The sequence below is a fragment of the Podarcis vaucheri genome, assembly GCF_965113315.1.
Source record: "Podarcis vaucheri genome assembly, chromosome: 3".
Taxonomy (NCBI): domain Eukaryota; kingdom Metazoa; phylum Chordata; class Lepidosauria; order Squamata; family Lacertidae; genus Podarcis; species Podarcis vaucheri.
Window position 1 is genome coordinate 13291170 of NC_138761.1, and position 13580 is coordinate 13304749.

Genomic DNA, 13580 nt, shown 5'->3' on the forward strand with positions numbered 1-13580 from the left:
ACAAAGATCAACATACTACAATGGATTCCTTCCCCACCCCCTACCCCCATGCCAAGAAATTAAGAGAAAAACCAACACAGAATCATAAAATTGTAGGCTTGGAAGATGGCCAGACCAAAAAACTACATTCTTGGAGCTCGCTTTCTGACAGGAACCACAGCGCTCTAGTCTGTGGGACGGCAGGGAGCAAAAATAAGAAATATATGCACTGAGGTTTGAACTTTTGACTGCTTTTTGGAGATATGCAATTCCAGGAGAGAGGGAAAATGTGTGAGATGTGTGTGTGTGAAATAGAGAGCGAGCGAATCTTTAGATTCTGAGTTGTTCTTATTTCATCTATGCCAGAGAATCCACCATACATAAAACACACACACTGCCCTAAAATTGCCAAGGACAACCTGGCTCCATCATATTCTGACAGCCCCAGAACTACCACATTTCCTAGTTGTCATTGTTTCACATGAATGAGAAAGAGGATGGGGGGGGCGACACCCCAGGTTTCCATCGTCAGCCCTGGGAAAGACATCTCCCCCCCCCAATATAAAAGCCATAATCTATGGCATGCAAGGAATGGGGTTGCCCTAGTAGGTGAGAGGTGCCCACATGAAACGATTGGGAGCCATCCTATGGTCTCCCGAGTGCGCCCAAAGGATCACAGAGCCAGGGAGAGGGAGAGATTTTACACCTGAAGGCTGTAAATCGCCGGAGGGGTTTTCAGACAAAAAGACCACTCCCTCTTCCCCCATTTCCTTGTCCTATTGTTCTCAATGGCAGAGTCCGAGAGGGGCCCCGGATCACCTTTTCCAGGAGGAGGTTACCGCGACCGGGATCCCGTGAAACCAGGAAAACCAGCCTGGCAGAGCCAGGGAATATAATACACCTATTCTTTTCGAAATCGGGTGCCCTCTGCGCGCGCGCCGCCAAAGCAAAGCTCGAAGGAGTATCAGGATCAACTCGCCGTTTTGAGCAGCAGCAACGCTCCATTATTTTATTTTATTTTATTGATGAAAGGGAAAGCGAAGTGCAGCCGCTTACCTTGCAACTGCTTGAACCTCCCTTCCAGCTGATTGTAATTGTATGGCACCGAGGCGGGGCACGCGGGGGACAAGGGCACGGGCATGCTAGCCGGGTTCTGCACTTCCATGGAGGAGAGGGAGCCGCTCGGAGGTTAAGATCCCAGCATGCGAAACGGAACGGATGCGCTTGAAAAGAGGAGGAAACGGACGCAACCCACAGGTTGCTCCAAAAGACAAATCCAAGCGGATCCCAGTTGCCTCGGGCGCGTGGTGCCCTTTCGCTCCACGATTCCTTTAAAAATGAAAACAAATCCTTCTCCGATCTCAGTCCCAGCCTCCTCCACGCCCGATTCGATTCAAATCAGTCCGGCGGGGGATGGCATCCTATAGCGCGCGCGAACTTAAAACCCGCGTGGGCTGCTGGCGATCCCCCTGCGCGCGATCGAGTTGACTTCGGGTTGCAAGCTTTCTTTACTTGCAATCCGGATCCACGCAAAAAAAAAAGAGACACAAAACAACCCGCCCAGGTTGCAAGTCCAGAGTCGAAGCGCGCGCGCGCCCGCCCGCGCTGCTTTCGTGCTCCTTCCTTCCTTTCTCCCTCCTCTCTCCCCGCACCTCTCAGACCTTTCTGCTACTTTGCAAGATCCCCCAGTAGCCACTGGCGGCGTATTTAGTGGCGGTGATGTCACTGATTAGCATAAAGCATTGTGGAGGACTGTACCAATGGCGGGAGGCGGCGGGGTGGGGAGCGCAGGCGGTGGATCGCGCGCGCCAAGCCAGGCGGCGCTCGCTGGGGATCGAGAGCATCCGCGCGCAGGGGCGCCTCTCCAAAGGTCCCCGGAGAGGAGGCCGAGGGCTCGGGGCGCGCGCCCGTTCCCAAGCGGGAGGGGATGGGCACCTACTGGCGCACGCGGCCGAGAAGCAATGGTACCTTCCGAAAAGCAAGCTGGTAGAATTACGCTCTTTTGTTAAGAGCCTCATGTAACGGAAAAGTCTCAGATTACTATCGCCTGAAAAGGAGGGCACTTTTCCCTCCTTTATCTTCAGCGCTGCGCACTGGAAAGGAGAAAAAGGGAAAGATAGAAAGTAGCTAACTCTCCCGGGACTGGAAATACTCATTCAGCATTTAGCATCGGGTTTTTTTTTTTAAAAAAAATAATCCTTAGAAATGCACACTTTTGGAAAACTATGAATGAGCCCTCTTCACCCAGCAATTAAGCAAGGCATGGACCTCACCATCCACTTGCGATCAGGCCTTCTGCTCATTTAGCAAATTACACATGGAACATAATAGCAGTGTTTGCATTTCTGTGTCTTTCATTTAAAACGAGGGCTTTTCCTCTACTTTGCAAGGGCTTGGTTTTTAAATGAAGTCTTTGGGGGGTAAGGGCACATTAGCCCTTCCCAAGGCAGCATCCTTTAAGGGGGGCAATTGTTGGCCGTGACAGATATGGCTGATCCTAGGATCACAGAATTGTAGAATTGGAAGGGATCTTGAGGGTCAACATGGTCTAACCCCCTGTAAATGAAGGAATGATGATGATGATAATAATAATAATAATAATAATAATAATAATAATAATAATAATAATAATAATAATTTACTATTTATACCCCGCCCATCTGGCTGAGTTTCCCCAGCCACTCTGGGCGGCTCCCAATCAAATGTTAAAAACAATACAGCATTAAATATTAAAAACTTCCCTAAACAGGGCTGCCTTCAGATGTCTTTTAAAGATAAGATAGCTGCTTACTTCCTTCACATCTGAAGGGAGTGCATTCTACAGGGCAGGCGCCACTACTGGGAAGGCCCTGTGCCTGGTTCCCTGTAACCTCACTTCTCACAATGAGGGGACCGCCAGAAGGCCCTCGGAGCTGGATCTCAGTGTCTGGGCTGAACGATGGGGGTGGAGACGTTCCTTCAGGTATACAGGACTGAGGCCGTTTAGGGCTTTAAGGGTCAGCAACACTTTGAATTGTGCTCGGAAACGTACTGGAATCTCAACCAGATCATCCATGACAGATGGCCATCTAACCTCTGCTTTAAAACTTCCAAGGAAAGAGAGCCCACCACCTCTTGTGGGAGTCCGTTCCGCTGTTGAACGGCTCTTACTGCCAGAAAGTTCTTCCTGATGCTTAGGAGGAATCTCCTTTCTCGTAACTGGAATCCATTGGTTTGAGTCCTGGCCTCCAGAGTGTAAGAAAGCAAGCTTGTCCCACCCTCCATGTGACAGCCCTTTAGATCTTTGAAGTTGGAGCAATGGATCCAAACTACAAGAAAGAAGATTCCACCTAAACATTAGGAAGAACTTCCTGACAGTAAGAGCTGTTCGACAGTGGAATTTGCTGCCAAGAAGTGTGGTGGAGTCTCCTTCTTTGGAGGTCTTTAAGCAGAGGCTTGACAACCATATGTCAGGAGTGCTCTGATGGTGTTTCCTGCTTGGCAGGGGGTTGGACTCGATGGCCCTTGTGGTCTCTTCCAACTCTATGATTCTATGAAGTTGGCTATCAGATAATCCTCTGTACCAAAAACGGGATAGAGGCCTTTGACGGCCTTTCCCCCCAGATTGGAAGCAGACACAAAACAATGGATATATTCAAATTTCTGAAAGTAAGGAACCTGCTTCTGCTGTGATGCTGTAGGATACTTGGGAGAGGGGAGGAGAAACAATCCAGAAGTGAAGTTTAGTTTACAGCTGTGGAAACTTATATCTGTTGACTACTCAGCATCCAATGACCCACAGTTGTTCAAGGAGAGATGGAAGTTCTGCTGGGGGCACACTGGAAGATGGCCGACAATACCATCTCTCCAGCTCACACGAGGTAATTAAGAGGCTAATGATGGGAGTAATTAGCCTTCCGGGTTTTCCCAGGGGATGGGAAAATGCTGCCTCGTCCGCGGATGCCTATAAATCACCCCCAAGTTCAAAAGGGGGGGGCACTGGACGGAAAGGGGGAGGGACTTTTCTCTTTTTCAATATGATTTACCTAACAACCCCTCCCCAAGAAGAACCGCCACATGACTGATAGCAAGTGAGATGGGAAAATAAACTGTGGAAATAAAATTATTAACTAAAGGCTTTGTTTTGTGGAAGATCTGGAAAGGAAATGAAAGGCTTTTGGATGACGCAGTTCTAATTGGGAATCGCCATTATGAGACAGACTTTGTTGCAAGATTTACAGTCAAAGGGGGAGAAAGCCATGGTTCTGTTATCATATCTGAATTCTACGTTTGATCTGGCAAGAACACCCCTGAAAAGGCTGATTTATGGAGCAACTGGTCTGAGAAAGTTAATCAGCAGACGCCTAGACTGTATCTTATGGGAACTGCTGAAATGGCGCCTGCCATTTGAACAGAACTTTTGGATCAGCGTGAAAATCCACACAGGACTATAATAATGTTTGCTTCAACTCGCTTGTGGAGATAATCTCAGAGGTTGTAAAGGGGAAAAAATGATAACAACAAGAAGATTGGAAGACGGGATTTGTAAAGGATAACAACAAAGAGATGGAAAGATCAGACTTGTGAACATCAAAGCAGCAGAAATATGAGATGATTGGACCCTTTCTGAACTCGAAGCATGGGTACCCCCAACAAAAATTTAAAATTCGGCTAAATATTTGGAGTTTATTATGTATTGGTATAATTTGGAATTAATGTGATATGATTGGTTTGTCAATTGGAAATTTAATAAAAATTATTTTTTTAAAAAGGAAGTTCTGCTGCACTTGATGTCACGGTTTTAAGAACATAAAGAAATATAAAGATCAGACCCTTCTAATCCACCCCAGTGACCAACCAGATGCCTATGGGAAGACCAAAAAAAGGATCTGGGTGCAACAACACTGTCCACACTTGTAATTCCCAGCAACTGGTCTTCAGAAGCATGCTTCCTTCAACAGAGCCACTGTCGCTAGTACCTGGTCCAGGGATGAAATGGCATGGATGAACCAGCCCTCAGATGCTGTTTGGAAATGTCTCTGGTGTGAAGTTTGCACACCAGCTTACCATGCCAACTGGTTGTCACTGTCTGGCTCACCTTCAGGTCACCACAAACATACCGCCCGGCACGTAGGGTGGTGAAATGGAGAGTGTTCTATGAGAAGTGGCCACAAGAAGTAAGATTTCCCATGTGCAGGTGGCTCACTCAACGGCAGCTGCGCATGAGAAATAGCTATAGTAAATTAACCAGAAGACACCAAGCTTTCCTCTCTTCCTTGGATATGCACAGCGGGGCCATAGCTCAGTGGTGGAACATCTGCTTTGAGGTCAGAACATCCACAGCTCAATTCCTGGCATCTCCAGAAGGTCCCCTGACTGAAGCCCTGGAGATGAGCAAGATGAACCAAAGGTCTGATATGTTGTAAGGCAGGTTCCTATGTTCTCATACAACTTTGCAATGTAGGTTTATCTGAATTTTATGAATCGGGACGTTGAGAGATCAGTCACTTTAAGGGTGCTTGAAAGGATAATGGAGCCACAGGCTCTGCCCCCTGATAGGTCTGATGGTCACATGCCCCGAGACCACCAAGCCTGGCAGAGATACCTACATGCTCTCCGTAAGTGAGAAGGAGCCTTCTGTATATATACCAGTGTTCATGTGCACAGCTCCTCCATACAAGGTGGGATACTGATTGGTCCAGGATCCATGCCTTGCACAGGGAAGCTCTATGCATACGTTGCTCTGCGGTTAAGACCGCTTCTTAGGCCTTATGAAAGTGTGGCTAGTGTGGGTTGTGACCATTATCTACAATACAGTGCTTGGGAACACCCCTTGTGATGAAACACTGGACAGTCAAGCTCTCTGCTTTTAACTGGATAGACCAGGGATTGGGACTGGGTGACCTCCTGCATAAATAGCATGATTTGCGGCCTGCCTCGTAGAAAACCCCCCTCGCTGGAATAAGTAAAAGGTAAAGGTAAAGGGACCCCTGACCATTAGGTCCAGTCGTGACCGACTCTGGGGTTGCGGCGCTTATCTCGCTTTATTGGCCGAGGGAGCCGGCGTACAGCTTCCGGGTCATGTGGCCAGCATGACTAAGCCGCTTCTGGCGAACCAGAGCAGTGCACGGAAACGCCATTTACCTTCCCACCGGAGCGGTACCTATTTATCTACTTGCACTTTGACCTGCTTTCTAACTGCTAGGTGGGCAGGTGGGCACTGAGCAACGGGAGCTCACCCCGCCGTGGGGATTCGAACCGGCAACCTTCTGATCGGCAAGTCCTAGGCTTTGTGGTTTAACCCACAGCGCCACCCGCGTCCCTCTGGAATAAGAGTTATGAGTAAATGTCTCCCCCTTCTCCTCAATTCAACCAGTCGCTTAGGAATAAGGGCACTGGGTATTTCATCCTACATAGATCACTTCCTGTTGAACCCAACCCACGTGCTTGCATTTGCCTCCTTGCCATGCTACAGGCTCCTGGTTGCACCAACATTATTCACTGAGTACCCAAATTCCTTTCATTTGAGTCAGAGCTCCCGCCTCCCCCTCCTTCCTCCCCTTTTAACACTGCAAAATGTTGCCTTTGTTTGGTTTCTGTAGTTTTGCCATTTTTTTTAGTCATGCAGTAAATGCGAAACTAATTTTTGGTAGGAGAGACAGAATGGCACACAACACGGGGCATTCAGAATCGTGCGTGCCCACCCTCTTCCAAAAGAGGAAAGCCGCCTACTCCAAACACCCTGTTCTATGTGGGATGTGTGAGTTTATTCCCAAAACAAGATTCCTCATCAGAAAAGGGGTCTTGTTGACTTTGTCAGGGCTTCTTCTTCTTCTTCTTCTTCTTCTTCTTCTTCTTCTTCTTCTTCTAGGATTTTAGAGGTGGGGTATAAATCAATTTGGAGCACTCGTTACTCTATTCTTGGTTTAGAAACACATGCAAAATTTCACAAAGGCTGTTGACAGATAAAATCAAGATTCTAAATATATGGTTACAGTAGCCTTTTTGCTTAAACTTTGGGGTCCAGTGATCTAGTAAAGTCACAATCCTATACGCGACTCAGTCCTAAACTTGTTTACTCATAAGTAGGTCCCTCTGAGCACAACAGTCCTTACTGTTTGGTTAATGGCTTTTAGGGCTGCAGTTCTGCAGTACACTCCTATGGCTTGTTTACTCAGAAGTAAGTGCCACTCAGTTAACTCCTGTGATGTTGATGAAAAGTGATGGCAATGAAACCAAAATATGTGGTGCACGCCAAACATTCTCCGAGCGTTTAAGCTGTCTAATGCAAAATTCAACGAATGCAATCCATTCCCCCCGATGGTGGGTTTCTGCTCCCCTGAAATATAATATGGGCAGAACCTTTGGGGATTGCTAACATTGCAAGACTGGAGTAGCGGAGTAAAAGCTGGCCTTGTGCCTTAGAAAACAATGTGGCTGTATGCAGGGATTGCCAATAATAATAGTGGTAATCGCCTCATGCTTCATTTTCACTATGGCATCTATTTTGTGTGTTCCTGTGCGCTTCCAGTGCTGACAGAGAGTTCCATCTTCTAAAAAACCATCAGCTTACGTGCCTCTGCTGAAGGCAAGATAGTGCTTTTAGTGGAACAATGTTCTGACCGTGGAATAGCAAATCCCTGTGTTTCCTCTAAAGCCCTTTCCCTGATAATCTTTGCCCTGCCAGCTGTCTCTGAAATAGACAGAATGGCACACAACATCTCTTCGGTGCTTTCTTTTTTTAAAAAACAACAACAACCCCAAACCATCCAATTCTCCCATTTAAAAAACAAACAAAACAAAAGAATGTGCATTCTATATCCAGCCTGGGAGGAACACGATCATAAAACCAGGTTACCACAATAGTTGACCGTCTGGATTTCCCTCCAGTTAAGGACAAAAGACGAGATCGGCTGGATCCATCAGTAGCCTAGCTTCTCAAGCATCGTCTTAAGAACATGAGAAGGGATTTGCTGGATCAGACCAATGGCTGGCCCATCTACTCCAGCATCCTGTTCTCACAGTGGCCAACCACATGCCCCAGTGGGAAGTGTGCAAGCTGGATGTGAACATGACAGCACTCTGGTCAGTGTGGCTAGTAGTCACAGGTGACCCTCTCCTCCACGAATTTGTCCAATTCTCTTTTGAAGCCACCCAAGTTGTTGGCCATCACTCCTTCCTCCATAGTTAAATTATGTGCTGTGTGAAGAAGTACTTTGAAGTACGCTTGGACTACTGCAACGTGCTCTACGTGGGGCTACCTTTGAAGGTGATCAGGAAACTACAACTAATCCAGAATGCGGCAGCTAGACTGGTGACTGGAAGTGGCCACCGAGACCATATAACACTGGTCCTGAAAGACCTACATTGGCTCCCAGTACGTTTCCGAGCACAATTCAAAGTATTGGTGCTGACCTTTAAAGCCCTAAACGGCCTCGGCCCAGTATACCCGAAGGAGTGTCTCCACCCCCATCGTTCAGCCCAGACACTGAGGTCCAGCTCTGAGGGTCTTCTGGAGGTTCCCTCACTGTGATAAGTGAGGTTACAGGGAACCAGGCAGAGGGCCTTCTTGGTAGTGGTGCCCACCCTGTGAAACGCCCTCCCATCAGATGTCAAGGAAAGAAACAACTGAAGGCAGCCCTGTTTAGGGAAGTTTTTTATGTTTGATGTTTTATCGTGTTTTTAATATTCTATTGGGGGGTATAAATAAATGATTTTGTTTGTTTGTTTGTTTGTTTTATTATTTATTGTGTGCACCCTGAATCTTCCAATGCTCCGCTGTTTCTCGATCTACAGTGGCACCTCGGGTGACAGACGCTTCAGGTTACAGACGCTTCAGGTTACAGACTCCACTAACCCAGAAATAGTACCTCAGGTTAAGAATTTTGCTTCAGGATGAGAACAGAAATCGCATGGCGGCAGCAGGAGGCCCCATTAGCTAAAGTTGTACCTCAGGTTAAGAACAGCTTCAGGAATTAAGTTCTTAACCCGAGGTACCACTGTACTTTCTCTGCAAAGGGAAGAGTAAAGGGGCAGCCACATTGTGGGAAGAAATACTTTGTTTCTGTGTTCTGAACCTATTGCTTATCAGTTTCATTTTAGCGTTAAGGCAGAGGGTAAACAATATACAGTATATCTCTCTCCAAACTATTTATGACTTTATAGGCCCCCATTTCCTCTCTATCTGGATGTCTGTTTGATTGTACCTGAAGCACAGTGCCTGAGCCAAGTTCCAGGAAAATCTAGCCGTTGATATATGTTATAGTAATATTAGCCTGATTTGTAACCCTAGACAAAGATTGGCTCTTTTGATACTCCCTCTACATCAGGATCTCCAATTGTGGCAACTGTTACGTTCCATTCCTGCTGTACTGAATCAACATCCCCAACTAAGCCGGCAGTACATAACACCTGTAGGCACATCCATTCAACTGCCGGCGCCCCACCCTTGGCAAACAGGTGTTGCTATGCAAGTCTCCATGCTCCGTGACACCAAAGCACAGGTGAACAGGCACAGAGAAGAACTGTGTTTATAACCAAACAAGCGCCGCAGCCGCTTGCTTTCTAATGGCTTCTGGCAGAGGCAGCCAATTCCTGGGGCTTTCCAGTGTATTAAGGAGGCAAGGAAAGCAGAGAGAGAGAGCCACGGTTCATGAAATTATGCAGGCTGCAGAGCAGGGGTGGGGACCCTGTGCCTCGCCACACCTTGCTGGACTACAACTCCCATCATTCCTCCACTGACTATTCACCTTGCTAGCTGGGGCTCATGGGAGTCGGAGTCCGACAAAAGCTGGAAGACACCATGTTGACTTATGGCCTTGGCAAGATATCTGATCTTAAACCAGAGGTGTGGGGAACTTAGGCCTGGGGGGCCAGATGAGGCTCTCTAGGCCCCTATGTCTGGCCCTCAAAATTATCCCCAGGCCCTATTTTGTACCCTCATTTTGCATTTGTGCCTAGCTGGGATGTGTCCTTGAGCTCTGATAATGGCCGCTTGCCTGGAGGACAGAGAAGGGTGTGTGAGTGCCTGTGTCGAAGGTAAAACTGCGTCAGTTTTTTTACCTGTGCCAAGGTAAAACTGAATTGGTTGCTCTGCCTCTGGCCCCACCCACCACAGACTTGTGGCCCTCAGAAGGCTGTCCAGAAGTGAATGTGGCCCTCAGGCTGGAAAAAAAATCCCTGTCCCTGCTCTAAACTTAAAAATGAGTTGGCTGGTGGTTGAAAAGAGGAAGGGGACTATAGCTCAGTGGCAGAGCCCATGTTGCTTTGCTATTATTATTATTATTAGGCAGGCACCTTTGTTGTCCTGCTCTGAACACCGTAAAAACTTTTGTTTCATTTGGCAAGTCTACCCAGACATGTAATTTTTATCGTGCACAATAGTTTAAAAAATATTGCATCCATCTATATTTTTATGTTGTTGTGTTTACGGTGTTTAAAGTCTGTTTTTATAGTTATCCTTCACTGGCGTTTTATACCATTTAATAATGCAAGCCACTTAAAGAAGATTATTGGGGTTTTTCTTAATTAAGTAGGATATAAGTCTGAATGAATGAATGAGTGCAGACAACCAATGCCAGGCTCAATCTCCATGCTCTCTAGTAAAGGTAAAGGGACCCTTGACCATTAGGTCCAGTTGTGGCCGACTCTGGGGTTGCGGCGCTCATCTCGCTTTATTGGCCGAGGGAGCCGGCGTACAGCTTCCGGGTCATGTGGCCAGCATGACTAAGCTGCTTCTGGCGAACCAGAGCAGCGCACGGAAACGCCGTTTACCTTCCCGCAGGAGAGGTACCTATTTATCTACTTGCACTTTGATGTGCTTTCAAACTGCTAGGTTGGCAGGAGCAGGGACCGAGCAACAGGAGCTCACCCCGTCACGGGGATTCGAACCGCCGACCTTCTGATCAGCAAGTCCTAGGCTCTGGACCCAAATAACAGGGCTGGAAAACACATCAGCCTGGGACCATGTGGGAGGCCTGTTGCCACCCTGGGAGTGGGCTGCTGCATGGCAAAAACTCAGAACATGGCACAAGTGAGGGAAAAGCCAGCAATTAGTGCTTACTTCACAGCTTGGACCTTTGCCAGCTTGCATCTAGGTGGTGGGGGCTGAAGGGGTAGCTGCTGAAGCGAGTTCTTGCACAGTTCATTCAGTCCAAAATTGCTCCAAGGCTCAGATTTGCTTATTTTTCTGTTATTAAGCAATGCCTCGGACTGGTCATGAGGCGCTCACATGCTCTGAGATGCTTGCTTCTGGATGTTTAGGCTTTACATCTGTCATTTGTTTTAGCTGATCAAGCATGCCAAGTAATGCCTCACAGAGGAGGAGCATTGACACCCCTATGCTGGCCAAGCTTCTTCTCAAAGCACAGGGCAGTTTTTCTTTACCGCGTAGAAGACCCAGGGGCCGCCCCATTTTATCCTCAAAACAACTCTGTAGGCTAAGTCCGGGTGTACGGAAAGATGACCACTGAGCAACATGTCTGGACAGGGCTGTCACCCTGGTCCAAGTGCCGCAGCCCAGCCAAAGAGTCTTGCAGCATGTTAGAGGCTAACAAATTACTTAAGCATCGCACTTGAGGCAAGTTACATCTACTCCGCAAAAGCTTATACCTTGATAAATGTGTTATTGTTTATGGTGTCACAGGACTTTCTGAAATTAACCAGTCTCTCATACTATAGAGCCAAACTGCGGGAGGCAGTGGAAGACAGGAGTGCCTGGCGTGCTCTGGTCCATGGAGTCACGAAGGGTCGGACACGACTAAACAACATATTATAGGCCCTTCCAGATGCCCTTTTTTAATTGTGCATGTACTGAAAGGTAGGAGGGACAGCAAGGGAGGTAATAATTTGAACCAGGGTGCCAATTTCAAGGAAACCATTGGGTGTGAGGAGTGGTTTAAGTGTGCATATGTGTGTTGTGTGAACCCAGATAAGGCAACTTGATCCAGAGTCTGAAGTACTGTATCTGAAGAAGTGTGCATGCACACAAAAGCTTATAGCCAGAACTAACTTAGTTGGTCTCTAACGTGCTACTGGACAATTTTTTAATATATTCTGATCCAGAGTGGAAGCACTTGATTGTCCATTCTGGGGTGACTGAATCAAAGATTTTGGCTTACCAAAATTGTTGGCCTTCATCGACCTAGAGCCCTCCAGCTGTTTTGAACCACAACATCCATGAGACTGGCAAGCGTTGTGGTCCAAAACATCTGGCAAAGTCTGAAGTTTTGTCTAGATTGACTGCACACACTCAAGATCACACCCAAGTAATTAATCGGGAATAGCTACCACTCCCTGGGGCCATTTAGCTCTTAAACATTTACAGATAGAATAGAGGGGAACTCAGCACTCAACTGTTCCTTAAAACGAAGGTTCCGTTCTTAAATTACAAAAGCACAGTTGCAATCATCGTCGCTGCTCCACCACTCCAGAAAAGTTGGGATATGGAATCACACAGGGCGGACCAGATCATGGAGGAAGAACAAGACAAGGGATGCATACATACAATGCTTTTAAAGCACATTCAAAGCACATTTCTCCATCTCAGATTTCTGGGCATTGTAGGGTTGCTACAGGGTTGCAGGGCATTGGTAAGCTACAGATTCAGAGCAATGATTCTTCAACATCAACTTCATTGGACTGGTTATGTGCGGATGCCTGATTATCGTCTTCCAAAGCAACTACTCTCTTCCGAACTTATGGAAAGTGTAATGCTGGTGGTCAATGAAAGAGGTTCAAAGACTCTCTCAAGGCAAATCTAAAAAAAAAAAAAGTAGTATGAACACCGACAACTGGTAAACACTGTCCTGCGAGCACTACAGTTGGAGACCAGCCTTTACCAAAGGTGTCATGGACTTTGAAGACGCTCAAACTCAGGACAAAAGGGAGAAACGTGCTAAGAGGAAGGCATGTTTGGCAAATCCACACCGTGATCAACTCCTGCCCAGAAACCTATGTTCCCACTATGGAATGATGTGTGGATCCAGAATTGGCCTCCACAGTCACTTACAGACTCACTGTTAAGACCGTGTTTATGGAAGACAATCTTACTCGGCTGTGAGTGATCGCCAAAGAAGAAGAAGACAGTGCCTATAATTCTTGAAGGGAAATAATGTGCTTCGAATGTGCACACAGCCTCTCTCCTTGCCCATAATCCAGCATCTAGCAAGTGAGTAGATCTTCCAACATGATCTTGCCCGCCCCCCCCCAGGTTGGTTTCCACATTCAAGCAGTAGCAGAGCACCCCTTGATGGAGCCACAGAAAGCAGCAACCACACCACTCCCATAATATAAGGCTCCAGTTGTGTGCCAGCGTTGTCAAGGAGTGCTTAGGGATAGTTAAGCAATTTGAAGAGATCTTATGGGCCCTGAGGTATTTGACTCACAAGTCTGGAATGGATAATTTCTCTAGTCTTCAGGGTGACACTAAAAAAGTATACCGTTAAGTCTGAGGGCTGCAGGAACCCGCTCAATCTGCTTGGCATGGGATTAACATCATCTGCAAAACAATTTGATGGATTTAGAGAAACCCCAAGTACAATTTGTGGGGGTGTTCACTGTTGTCGGCCCAAAGCTATTGTCGTTTAATTATACAATGTTTGTTCTTAAATGTAAAAAATGCG

The 13580-nt window shown here is 47.0% G+C and overlaps 1 protein-coding gene across 3 annotated transcripts in view; it reads right to left on the bottom strand.

Annotated features, from left to right (window-relative positions):
• SPTBN1 (spectrin beta, non-erythrocytic 1) overlaps positions 1-13580 on the bottom strand; it is a 244607-nt gene that overhangs the window by 143279 nt on the left and 87748 nt on the right. Inside the window, exon 1 of one of the 3 annotated variants that reach the window (XM_082217181.1) lies at positions 1036-1616. The exons of the other annotated variants lie outside the window; for them this stretch is intronic. Coding sequence (XP_082073307.1) covers positions 1036-1144 — 109 coding nt within the window. The 5' untranslated portion in view covers positions 1145-1616. Of the gene's footprint in view, positions 1-1035; positions 1617-13580 lie in introns of those variants that run through there. 3 annotated transcript variants of the gene reach the window in all.